At 45.0% G+C, this 13354-nt stretch overlaps 1 protein-coding gene across 1 annotated transcript in view; it reads left to right on the top strand.

Annotated features, from left to right (window-relative positions):
• Positions 1-13354, top strand: part of GLDC (glycine decarboxylase) — an 86878-nt gene that overhangs the window by 43090 nt on the left and 30434 nt on the right. Inside the window, exons 10-15 of the mRNA XM_084772602.1 lie at positions 1740-1879; positions 2411-2491; positions 6057-6154; positions 6582-6666; positions 6849-6890; positions 9425-9567. Coding sequence (XP_084628728.1) covers positions 1740-1879; positions 2411-2491; positions 6057-6154; positions 6582-6666; positions 6849-6890; positions 9425-9567 — 589 coding nt within the window. The remainder of the gene's footprint in view (positions 1-1739; positions 1880-2410; positions 2492-6056; positions 6155-6581; positions 6667-6848; positions 6891-9424; positions 9568-13354) is intronic.

The raw sequence follows: 13354 nt of genomic DNA on the forward strand, positions 1-13354 counted from the left end.
AACATTTTTTTTTATGAGAAAATGATCAAAAATCTTTATACAACTTAGAAGTAAATAACTATACAAATAAGTGACCGGTGGGCCTTATAATTTCAACATTATTAATCCAGGGATTATTTTATCTTTTTGTTGTGTTCTTGACAAAGTTTTGTGTAGCTCTGGCAGAGACTCACGCTTACGATGTAGCTGAAGATAATCTTGAGCTCCTGAGCCCTGCTTGTGCCTTCCAAGTGATGAGATTACAGACACGTGCCATCACACACATTGCCTTACTATTGTTGTTGTTGTTGTTGTTATTAGTTGTTGTTTTGAGAAAGGGTTTCTCTGTGGAGCCTTGGCTGTCTTCGACTCAGTTTGTAGACCAGGCTGGCCTCAAACTCACAGAAATCTGCCTGTCACTGTCTCCCTGAATGCTAGGATTAGCACCACTACACCTGGCTATTATTTTTAATTTTTATTGTGGCTCCAGGGTTGAAGCTCAGGACTTTTACATGTTTTATCACTGATTTAGACTCTGGGTCCTTGCACTTTCCCTTGGTAAAGATTAAGAAATGATTACACTCTATTGTGGTAGGTTTTTTGGTATGGCAGTTTAAACATTGTGTATTGAAAATTTTTTTTTTATTGATTCGGGGAAGATCATCTCAGAAACACAAGGCCTTGAATTTAGATCCTCAGAGCCCACTTGAAAAGCTGGTGTGTGGCTCAGATTTCATCACACAGCTGTAATCCCAGCAGTGGGGAAATATTGACTAATAATCCCTGGTATTTACTAGCCAGCTAGCTTAGCTGAGTTGGTACATCCCAGATTCCGTTTGACCCTGCTTCAGCAAGTGGATGAATGGATGAAGAAGGAAGGAAGGAAGGAAGGAAGGAAGGAATTGAAGAAAACACCTAGTATTGACCTCTGGCCTCCACATACACATTTGTACACACAGAGAAGTGCAGTCGGCTAACAACTTCTACCTGCCAAAACAAAAACAACAGCAACAACAACTTAATTATGTCTACAATTTGATCAAGCTACACTACTATTAGGCATATATCTAAAGGAAGTAACCAGGTAAATGTGAAAAGACTGTTCATTGAAACCTTGTTTACAATAAGCAGCCCAGTCTTGGAGGTGGATTAAACACTCAACAACACATAATTACATTACAGCATATCTATAACACATGTTGAAAACAGTCATGTGGGAATTGATCTACAGCCAAACAAAGACGAGACCTAGTGTAGTCTCTAATGCTTGTAATCACAGTTGAGGTAAGTTGAGGCAGAAAGATTATCACAGGTAAAGGCCAGCCTGATCTGCATAGTGAGCTCCAGGACAGGCAAGATCCAGATGTTTTTTTTTTAAAAAAAGGCATTTATTGATGAGTGGCAGAAATTTGTTACAATTCTCGAGATTTATAGGGTTCTAGGCATAATGTTCTTTTTAAACAGTGCAATAACCCCTCTCATACATACACACAAAATCGCACCCATTTCTAATAGGCACATCAAAACTTAAGTCGTATTTACCTCTGGTTTGTCAGCTTGTAATTGTTCCTCTCCTGCCTGGTATGTGTTTCACGATTCTCTGGAGCATTGTGATAAATTCACTTAATACAATTTGGAGTCAGCCACCGCTATACTGGGCAGTAAACAGCCTGCAGCAGGGGCCACCTCTGGGTGTCTGGGACGTTGGTGGCTACCGTCAGAGCTCTGTCTGAGGGGAGTGTGTTCCCTGGCTTGTCTAGGTCTCAAGCGAGCAGGACACCAACTCCAGCACGACCTGTTCTTTGACACTTTGAAGGTTCAGTGTGGCTGCTCGGTGAAGGAGGTGCTGGCCAGGGCAGCTCAGAGGCAAATCAACTTCCGAATCTTTGGCGATGGCACAGTAAGTCAATTCCTTAGAAGTTTTACTAGTTCTTTGTGCTTCCAAGAATTCTGTCATGAAAACCCTTCCACATTGTTTAGCAAACACTGGGATTTTGGGGTCTATTGTTTGGAAACAGCTCTTAATGACCAACTTGTTCTACTGTGACCTTTTCAAAGAAGAATAAATTGTCCTCAGCTTTTCTCGGTATTGTTTTTTTTTTTTTTAATGTGGAACTGTTCATAATTAAGGCTCTAAGTCATATAACTCAGGGATGAAGAGGCCAGCTACATTTAGTGTCTGTGGGAGCAGCCTGAAGTTGCTGGACTTAGTGTCCACAGGGATGGCTTGCTAAACGCCAAAGCTCGTCAAGTCTGAGACTGGCCCTTAAAGATGGACTTGGTCCCAGCGGTACCCTAACTAATGTTCTAGAGTGGATGAGGAGTTTGGCCAGAGATGCCTTCTCCCACTTGGTATCTTGTACAGTTTCCCCCCACCCCTGTGATCTGGAGTTTGGAGCTAATAATTTCCGTTTGGTCTCTGTTTCTGTAGCTCGGCATTTCTTTGGATGAAACAGTCACAGAGAAAGACCTGGATGATTTATTGTGGATCTTTGGCTGTGAGTCATCAGCAGTAAGTAAAGACATGTTGTCTTCATAGTGACTATTAGAGGTGTGAAGAATGACACTGTTCTGGCTTTCCTGGGCCTGAAGGTTAGTGACAAAGCACTCAAGTGGGGCAAGGGCCACACTGCCATTCAGATTATGCCACTGCCTGCCCTTTGTCCCTGTGACTGGGGACAGCTAAAAGTCACTGTTAACAGACCCTAGCCAGGCCAGCGCATCCAGGCTAAGTGGATTATTAGTGTGTTACACCCTGACTTTATAATACAAAGATCTGTGAGTTATGACACTCGTTCATTTCATGAGTAATTACCAAGGCTGTAATATGTGCCAGATAGTGTGCTATGCCCTGAGGTTATGTTGACAAATTTTGCATGGTTTCCGCCTCTGTTAAGTGAGAAGCCAGACACAATCCCAGCATGCTCTGTGAGGAAACTGGGAGCAGAATGGGCCAACTTCTCACCGGGTGTTGGATCAGTTTCCTACACTAAGATCTGAAAACATGAGTGTGTTATTATGTACCAAGATAGCATGACAGAGGAGGAGGTGGGTAGAGTACATATCTGTACTCATCATGCTGAAAACAGCTGTAACAGCTGGAAGAAAGATTCTCCTGTGACACTACAACAATTCTGTATGAGTGAGTGGGTTTCCACAACAGTGAGCTATCAGGGATGAGCAGGGCTACCATCCCAGAGGATGGAAGAGAAAGAGAAGCCAGTGGCTCCCTGGGCCTGTGACAGGCTCCAACCAGGGCTCGTTGCGTGGAAATTACTTGAGTGAGTATTCATTAAATGAGAGCAAGCTTTCATTGAGTGAGAGCAAGCTTTTACTGAGTGGTGACCTTTGGCTGTCTGGACTCTTTGACAGTATTAATCAGCTCCGGATACCAATTATAAACTACAGAGAAGTTTCACAATGTCTCCCCCAACCCCCACCCCCACCCCCACCCCCAATGCCTGTGTTGAATTTTATTAACTAACTAGGACCACGTACACTCCTTCCCTGTAGGGCACTGAACTGAGTTCACGAATATGCATCCTTTTGCATTTGAGGGGTGTTTATGGAGTCGCCGGTAATAAGACTCAAGATACTGTGTGTTTCTGTTCGTTTTCTGTTGCTGTGATCACAAGCAGCTGAGGGGCAGGAAACAAACAGTCCATCTTTGAAAGAAGTGAGGTCAGGAACTCAGGTGGAGACCACGGAGGAACCCTGCTTGCTGGCTTGCTTCCTCACACAACTCAGAGCCTCTTGCCCAGGGTGGCAACGTTCACAGTGGGCCAGACCCTCCTCCATCAATTGTCAATCGAGAAAGTGCCCTACTGGCTTGCCTACGGGTCACCCTGATCGAGGCAGCTCCTCGGTTGAGAGGCCCTCTTCCCACGTGGCTTTAGTTTGGCCCAAGCTAACAAAACATGCCAACACACGAGGGATAAGGGACAGGCCTTATGATTTACTTATATTTTCTCCCATTATTTGAGTAGCTTCTCGGCTCTCTTGATAATATCACAGATGAACAAATCTTTTTATTTTTTGCTTATTTATTTTGTTGTGCTGCTGACTGAACTCACACATACTGGACAAGTAAGGACTTGACTAATTGGCTGTACCTCTTAATTTACAAACCTTGCTTGTGACTGTTTTGTTTTCTGTTTTGGTGATGTGTTCTATCTAGGTTTTAATTTGGACCTTGCTTATGGCAGACAAGTGATCTGATCTTGGGCTACACCCACAACTCAAATGTTCCTATTTATTTATTTACTTTTGTTGTTGTTTCTGAGACAAGGTCTAGTGTAACCAAGGGTTCGACCCCTTTTTTAGATTTATCTACTTTTGTTTTACATGTATGAGTGCTTTGCCCGCATGATATATATATGTGGTCTGAACAGAGTGTCAGGTTCCCTGCAACTGGAGTTCCAGACAGTTGTGAGCCACTGAGTTGTGTGGGTGCTGGGAACCGAACCTGGGTATGCCGGAAGAGCAGCCAGTGTCTTAACCACTGAGCCATCTCGCTAGCGCCATGAAGCTGGAGCTGTTGCTCTTCTTGCCTCTCTCTCCCTAGCACTAGGATTCCAGGTCTGTACCACACATCCTGTTTGGGGGTCTGTGTGGCCCTCACGGCAGCAGGGGAAATGTACCAAGGGAGGCAAGAAGGCAGTTTGGCCAGTGTTGGTTCAAACTTTGGGACTCTGCCCCCTGAGTGGTTTGATTTAGGCATATGAAAGCACAGAGCAGTTTGGTGAGACTCTTCAGGTGGTGACTAGCTCAATCCTGAGTGCACAACAAAGTGTACACAGAGCTCCCTGATGAGCAAAGGAAACTAAATACAGATCCGATGGGACTTCAACAAAACTCTGAAGTCCATAAAAACAGGTGCTATATAAATTGTCTGAGCTGGGTGTGGTGGCACACGCCTTTAATCCCAGCACTCAGGAGGCAGAGGCAGGCGGATTGCTGTGAGTTCGAGGCCAGCCTGGTTTACAAAGTGAGTCTAGGATAGCCAAGGCTACATAGAGAAACCCTGTCTCAAAAAACAAACAAACAAACAAAAAAAGTCTGAGAAAAACAGATTTATTTACAATTGATTGAGAAAAGCAATTTATTATAAAGACCTGGAGGAGGATTCAGTGCTGGGAAAGTGTTTAGCCACAGCTATCACTAAAGTCACCAGGCTAGAAAGTCACGCCGGCTCCAGCCTTCCTAGTAGAAAGTAGGTTTTCTGTTCCTTCCCTCGAAGGAACAGCCCTGTGTGCTTAACATTCCAAGCTCTGCTAGGGTAGTGGTTCTCGACCTGTGGGTCATGACCCTTTTGGGGTTGTTTATCAGATATTTACATCAGGATTCAAAAAAGTAGCAAAATTAAAGTTATGAAGTAGCAACAAAATAATTTTACTGTTGAGGCAGGTCACCAAAACACGAGGAACTATATCAAAGGGTCTCAGCAGCAGGAAGGTTGAGAACCACTGCGCTAGTGTGTGTCTCTGAGCAAAAGACCTCCGTGCTCCTTACACAGCCTTCTGTGTTGTTTTTGATTTTTTTCTTTTGCTGCTCAAGCTTTTTGTGTAATGCTTAGGAAATCATTGTTAATGAATACCTTTAATCCCAGCACTTGGGAGGCAGAAGCTGGTGGACCTCTGAGAGTTTGAGGATATCCTATTTACCCAGCAAGTTCTAGGCCAGCCAGGACACAGTGAGGCTCTGTCCCAAACAAATAATAACAAAGAAACTATTGCTAAATCATGGTCCTGTATATCTGTCCCTATATTTTCTTCTAAGTGGTCAAGAATTTTGGCTTTGTTTGTTTGTTTGTTTTGGATTTTTTGTTTTTTCGAGACAGGGTTTCTCTGTGTAGCCTTGGCTGTCCTGTAGACCAGGCTGGCCTCGAACTCACAATGATCCGCCCACCTCTGCCTCCCGAGTGCTGGGGTTAAGGGCGTGCGCCACCACCGCCCAGCAAGAATTTTGGCTTTTACATGGATGTCACGATGCACCACTTTGTTAGAGTCACCACGCTACCTAGCCTGGAAACCTCCAGCCTTACTCCTGCCCTTCAGTTTCCACGCTCTCTCTTGCAGGAACTGGTAGCTGAGAGCATGGGAGAGGAGTGCAGAGGAATTCTAGGGTCTCCGTTCAAGAGAACCAGCCCGTTCCTCACACACCAGGTGTTCAACAGGTTGGTGTGGCGTCCGTGAATTCTGTAGTTGGTGTTCCGGCAATGAACCAGGCAGCGTGGGGGAGGGTGATGTTTCTGATGCTGACGTATTGCCACTCAACCAGGCTCACTAATATACCCATGCCAGAGACACAACATCCCTGATGAGAGCCAAGCAAGCCTTGCCTCCTGATAGCGCTGCTGTACTGGTGCTGTGCCCAGGAGGGGAATTCAGAGATGTACTTTCTAAGTTCATCTCAGGAACCCTGTCTTCGCCCCTGTGTGTTCTCTCACTCTTGAAGGCGTGCTCTGAGCTCCATAGAATCTCTGCCCTTCCCTGTGGCATGCAGTCGGCATGTCGTTGGAGTCGGGACTCCTTTCTTATCTTGTGTGCTGGACCAGCACGCCTGTAATCTAATGGCCCCGCCCTTGTGTTTTATGTTCACAGCTATCACTCAGAAACCAACCTTGTGCGGTATATGAAGAGACTGGAAAACAAAGACATCTCCCTTGTTCACAGCATGATTCCATTGGTAGCTGCTTGCGGCCTTTCTTCTCACTTCTAGCCCTCCCCTGATCCCCCCCCCCTCCCCCGGGCATCGTATCTGATACAGTACAAGAGGGGAGAAGCAGGACCGTGTGGGGAGGCGGGAGGGTTGATAGATGGGCCATAGAAACCCACTAATGGGATGCTCCTTGAATGTGCTTCTTCAAGGGATCCTGCACCATGAAGCTCAATAGCTCCTCGGAACTCACGGTGAGTAGGTCGTGTCTATGAGGTGGGGACTTAGGGGCAGGTTTCCAGTTTGTACAGAAGTGGATGACAAAAGTCTATGTTGGCTCAGTTTCTTAACAATTAAACTTTATTATACCACCCAACTAGCTTACACAAAAGGGAAAAAAGGCTAAAGGGAAAAAAAAGAGTGAACCTTCTGGTGTCTGTTCCACGGGACAGGTCCCTAGGTGTCTCTGGCCTGTGCGCTGGTCCAGCCTGTTCACTGATCGTCTTCCTGATACACGTGCACTCAAGCCCAGTCTGACCCTGCTGCTTCTCTCTCTGTCCCCTCTGCTTGCCTGTCTGTCACGTGCAAGGGGTGGTCTCTCTCTCTCCCATTGAGGGTGGATTAGAAACACAATAGTCCAAGTGGAGTCCCCAGGTCTGCTTCCTGAATTCCAGGCCCAGGATGGCTCCACCCCGTCTATCTCAAGGTTAACCTCAGGGAGTATCCGTGGTGTGTCCAAGGACAAAGCCCGCCAAGATTGCTTTCACCTGTGACAAAGCTTACAGTCTTTCCCACAAGTCTATCTAGACTTAATGATCCTTTCTTTGTCATTCTGCAATCCCGGCAGAGACCCCTATGTTGCTCATAACTTGATCAGTTAAATTTATAGATAAAACTGAGTGTGGGGCTGGAGAGATGGCCCAGCGGTTAAGAGCACTGACTGCTCTTCCAGAGGTCCTGAGTTCAATTCCCAGCAACCACATGGTGGCTTACAGCCATCTTATAATGTGATTTGATGCCCTCTTCTGGCCTGTAGGTCGCAGAGCAATGTATACATAATAATAAATCTTTAAAACAAAAACAAAAACAGCCAGGCGTGGTGGCGCATGCCTTTAATCCCAGCACTCGGGAGGCAGAGGCAGGCAGATCGCTGTGAGTTCAAGGCCAGCCTGGTCTACAAAGTGAATCCAGGACAGTCAAGGCTACACAGAGAAACCCTGTCTCGAAAAACAAAAACAAAAACAAAAACAAAAACACCAAAAAAAATAAAAAAATAAAAAAATAAAAACAAAACTGAGTGTGGTGGTCACACCTTTAATCCCAGCAAAGGAAGGCAGATCTCTGAGTTTAGGCCTAACAACCTGGTCTTAAAAGTGAGTTTCAGAACAGCCAAAGCTATACAGATAAAGTCTGCCTCAGAAAACAAAACAACATAGTTTATGGATAAAATTTATTATTCTTATTGACAAATTATCTCAGGATAGTTTCAAAGCCATTGATATAAGCAATCTTCCTAGCTCAGCATCTCAAGTACCTGGGTCTACAAGCATATCCACCATGCCCAGCTTTGTAAAATGGTTATTGTTATTGTCTTGTATGGTTTTGTTTAGAGTGTGGTGTGTGTGTGTGCATGCATGCATGCATGCACTTGCATGGCATGGCGCATAGTGGTCCTCTCCTTCTGTTTGTGGGCCCCAAGGATGAAAGCCAAGTCATAAGGCTTCCTGAGAAGCAATTTTGTCACTGAGCCATTTTGCCAACTCTGTAAAATTAATTTTTAAATTAAAATAATAGGGTGACTAGTTTTTGGAGCTTGTTTTTTGTTTTAAATCTGGGCTTTTAAAACCTTCTTTTTATGAGTTTGTAGTTAGCCTCAGAGGTAGGTTTGAGAATGTTAAACGTGGGCTGAAGGCTGGCTCAGTGGTAGAACACTTGCTTGGTACTCATGGCTCTGGTTTGCTTCTTAGTTACAACAAGAAAGAAAAAAACTTTAAAGGGCTAAACAAACTTGACAGGTGCGTGCCTGTAAGGAAGGCAGAGGCAGGGAGATCTCTGTGAGTTCGAGCCTAGCCTGGTCTACAAAGCAAGTCCAGGACAGCCAAGGCTACACAGAAAAACCCTGTCTTGAATAAACCAACCAACCAAACAACCAAACAACCAAACAAAAAACAAACAGAAAAGCCAAACAGACAAATGAAAATACACCTCTTTCTAGAAATCCATTCACAATGTCAGGGGAAAATTTGAGGTTCAGATTTATTCTCTGTGTCAACAGGAATTTAATTGACACGATGTTGTGATAGATTCTTATCTTTACAAAGTCATGATCATTTCAGCAGAGTTGATTCATTCTCTTTATTTCTCGGGATTCTTCTGATGTTACAAGTCATTTCAGGCAAAGCAATTGGTTTTAGACTGGACTAGGAAGAGCTTTTCCTATTTACATTTCTGTTCGTGGCTGGTTCTACGCAGTGAAAAGAAAATAATATGTATGCATATGTACACATGTAAGTCTGTTTGGAGACCTTCGTGCTCCTGGATAAGGTAGAGGAATGTTTCTGTGTGAGTTTTCTTTGTGGTTGTTACATTCCATTTGTATAGCGTAGATAGTGATAGTTTCTTATTCCAGCGAGACTGGGCAGAGAAACCAAATGCATATGCTAAATGCCTGGAGAGGCCCTGGCTCCCTGGTGCCATTCTTGCTGTTGGTATATTGTCATCATCGTTATTAATATCATTATTACTTTTATAATGTACATGTGCTTATTTTCCTCTTCATGCTCTGCAGCCCATCACATGGAAGGAATTTGCTAACATCCACCCTTTTGTACCACTGGACCAAGCCCAGGGATACCAGCAGCTTTTCCATGAGCTTGAGAAGGATTTGTGTGAGCTCACAGGCTATGACCGAATATCTTTCCAGCCTAACAGGTAAGGGCTCCGTTCCCTCTTGTTAGCAGTTGTGTAACACCCACCTCCGAAAAGCAAAGCATCCTTTCACTGTATCCTATTTTCGTCATTTGTTACCATGTATCTTTCTGAGTTGACTAGGCACTTAGACTCTATGTAAGGGGTATGGCCAGAAGTCCAAGATGGCCTCATTTACATAGCTGGAAATTCAATGATCATTTGTGCGCTGGGAGAGAAATTGGAAATGTTGAATAGGGCCTTGGTCTTTCTCCATAGGAACCTCTCCTTCTTCCATGGGCCTCCTTAGAGATAACATGGTGCCTGAGTTCCAAAGGGGAATGTTTCATGTGAAACCATGCAGAATTACAAAGGCCTCAGGCCCAGCCTCCCGAGCTACACTGGATGCTCTGAAAGTGAAACATGGTGTTTCCATTAAGATGAATTATCCACAGAAGCTGTGAGTGAGCGAAACCACCAGACTCACATGAACACTTTGCTTAATATTAAGAAAGTCATCACTGGTCTTTCTGTTTCCCTGGAATATTTAGACACTAAATGCAAAAGTGTCAACAAGTTTATCACTGCTGGGCATGGTGGCATGCCTCTGTAAGCGTAGCAGTCGGCAAGCAGAGGTAGATGGATCTCTGAGTTCAGTGCCAGATGGCTCTACATAGTAACTTCCAGGCCAGTCAAGCCTACATAGTGGTTTTTATCCTCTGTTTGTTTGTTTGCTTAATCCCTGCTTTTTTCCATTTATTTGCTTAAAGCATAAACCCAGAGGACATTTATAGCCTGGCCACGAAAAAAGCCTAGTAATATTTAATTGCCTTTTCATTTCCCATTGAGTTCAGCATGGCTGGCTTCAACTTGTTCCCAGAACTTTCTTTGCCATTTGTAAAATCAGTCAATAGCACACAACAAATATACTCTAGAAACTTTTGGTTCAGAATTATGATGCAATGTTTAAGACAGACAGAAACAAGTATCTCTTCCAGGGACACAGAGTGAAAGACAGGCCGAAGTTATTGTCTGTGTATTTGGCTTCTAAAGTTGAGGAAGTTACTGTGCTGGCTAGTTTTATGTCAACTTGACATAAAGTTTCATGTCAACTTGACCCAAGGCACAGTCATCAACATAGGAGGGAGCCTCAGTTGAGAAAATGCCTCCACAAGATTGGGCTGCAGGCAAGCATAGGGCATTTTTTTTAGAGATTTGACACTGGTGGTCGGGGCAGGGTGTGTGTGTGTGTGTGTGTGTGTGTGTGTGTGTGTGTGTGTGTGTGTGTGTGTGTATGTGTGTGTTCAACTCTTAGGGGTGGAGCTACCTCTGGGCTTGGTGCTCCTGGGTTCTATAAGAAAGCAGACTGAGCAAGTCACAGTGAGCGAGCCACTAAGCAGCACCCCTCCATGGCCTCTGTATCAGCTCCTGCCTCCAGATTTGAGTTCTTACCCTGACTTCCTCCAGTGATTGATGAACACCAACAAGGAAGTGTAAAAGGCAAATAAATCTTTTCTTCCCCAGTTTCATGGTGTTTCATCACAGCAATAGTAACCCTGACCAAGATAGTTGCTTTTGTAAAAAAAACAAACTGTAAACAGGCTGGGGGAATGGCTTGGTGAGTTAAAGCACTTGTTGAGCAAGCATGAGGAAGTAGTAGCAACCCAGGTCCCCGAAACTGAGGTGGGAGGCAGAGTTCTCACAATCTGTTACCAGTTTTTTGTGTTTTTCATTTGTTTGGTGGTTGGTTTTGTTTTGTTTTATTCTCTCATATATTATATCCCAACTACAGGTTCCCACTCCCCCCACTGCCCCCACCTTCTCTCCCCCCTATCCCTCCCTCCCCTCTCTCCCATATCCACCTGCAGGCCTCCCAGGGACATCAACCAAACACGACTCAACAGAGCTACAATATGACCTGGCACCATCACATCAAGGCTAGACAAGGCAACCCAGTAGGAGGAAAAGGGTCCCACAAGTAGGCTAAAGAATCTGAGGCACTGCTCCCACTGTTATGATTTCCACAAGAGCCCTAAGCTACTCAGCCATAACATATGCAGAGGACCTAGGTCAGACACTCACAGGCTCCCTGATCTCCCATGAATCTTTGTCAGCTGATTCTGTGGACCCTGCCTGTTCTTGTGGTGTCCCTGACCCTTCTGGTTCCTCCAATCCTTCCTGCCCCTCCTCCACAGGACTCCCCAGCCTTCACCTGATGTTTGGCTGTGGGTCTCCTGTACCTGCTCCTATCCGTTTTGTTTGTTTTTAAATCGAGACCAAAGTCTCACCCTGTAGCTTATGCTGGCCTCAATTCATAGCAATTCTCCCAACTCAAGTCTCTTAATGCTGAGATCATAGGCCTGAGCCACCGTGCCAGCTTCAGCTTTTTAACTATTATAATCCATTAATATAATCTTCCCTTTAGGGAATATTTTAAATTTATTATTAGTGTAAATTATTAATTGATTGTTAATTGATTGAGAGAAGATCTTACAAGTCTCATAAGAAGAGAAGTCTTCTGACCGGCCTGGAGACTCAGTATGTAGACTAGACCAGCCTCAAGCTCACAAAGATCTGCCTGCCTTTGCCTCTTGGGGGCTGGGTGTTAAAGCTGTGTGACACCGTGCCTGTCGTTGTCGTCGTCACTTTTGGTACTTGGTTTGACTGAGGGCCTCATGCAGTCTAAGCGTGCAGTCTACCATGGCAATACTCCTCGAGCCATACCATGACTTGTACAAAATACAATCTCCTGAGTTGGACGTGGTGGTACACTGCCATGATCCCAGCACTGGGAGATGGAGGTAGGACATCAGGAGTTCAAAACCCGTCTGGGCAGCACGAGACCCCAGGGGGGCGGGAGGTGGGGGAGGGGGAACCTGAGGACAGCTGGTGCTCAGCTTGTTCTCCACGCCCGAGTTCTATGTTGCTGTGTGTGTGTGTGTGTGTGTGTGTGTGTGTGTGTGTGTGTGTTGGGGAGGTGGGATATATGGAAATATTTCTCACAAAAAATAGTGGCTACAGTGACAACCGTCTCCAAATATCCCAGAGCAGCCTTCACTGGGCAAATTTCTATGGTGTCCGTGAAACTGGACAACATGTTTCCCTTTAGGCACAAGAAACAACTAAACATAGAAACCTAGATAAAACTAAACCGCCTCTGTGGCGGCCACTTCTAAATCTCAGGTTTTTCACCCATGATTTCTGGCAAAGGGGTGCTAATTAAAAAAAAAAAATGCGCTTTATTACATCCTTAAATTTGTGTTCCACTCTCGGGGTTGGGGATTTAGCTCAGTGGTAGAGCGCTTGCCTAGCAAGCGCAAGGCCCTGGGTTCGGTCCTCAGCTCTGGGGAAAAAAAAATTTGTGTTCCACTCTCAGGAAAGGAAACTTTAGCTGTTACAAAATACCCGCCCCTTGTCTCTGTATACAGTTTATTTATTTATTTTTAGTTCTTTCTCAGTTCACATTGTCTAGCTGTACTTGAACACCAGCGTCCATGTATGCGGGGACTGACTAGCCATGGAACAGCGGGGTCTCCTCGACTCCAGCTTCTTGCCAGCTTGTTGGTTCTCGACCCGTCACTCCTGTTTCATCTAGCATATTAAATTTCTTGGGGGCTCTTCGAAGAATTACTACTGGTTTTAGATGAAATTGCCCACTAGTTTCCCCCTCACTCTGCGTTAAAAAGGGAAACACATAGCCACGCCTTCCTCTGCCCGAGTGACTGGAGAGGCAATTCAAGCCACTGCTCGCTCAGCACAAAAGGTCAGTCCCTTAACACCACTCCCCTGCCGACTACTGTGTGGCTCGCAG

The sequence above is a fragment of the Acomys minous genome (genome assembly GCF_964271855.1).
Source record: "Acomys minous genome assembly, chromosome: 2".
In the NCBI taxonomy this organism is placed as follows: domain Eukaryota; kingdom Metazoa; phylum Chordata; class Mammalia; order Rodentia; family Muridae; genus Acomys; species Acomys minous.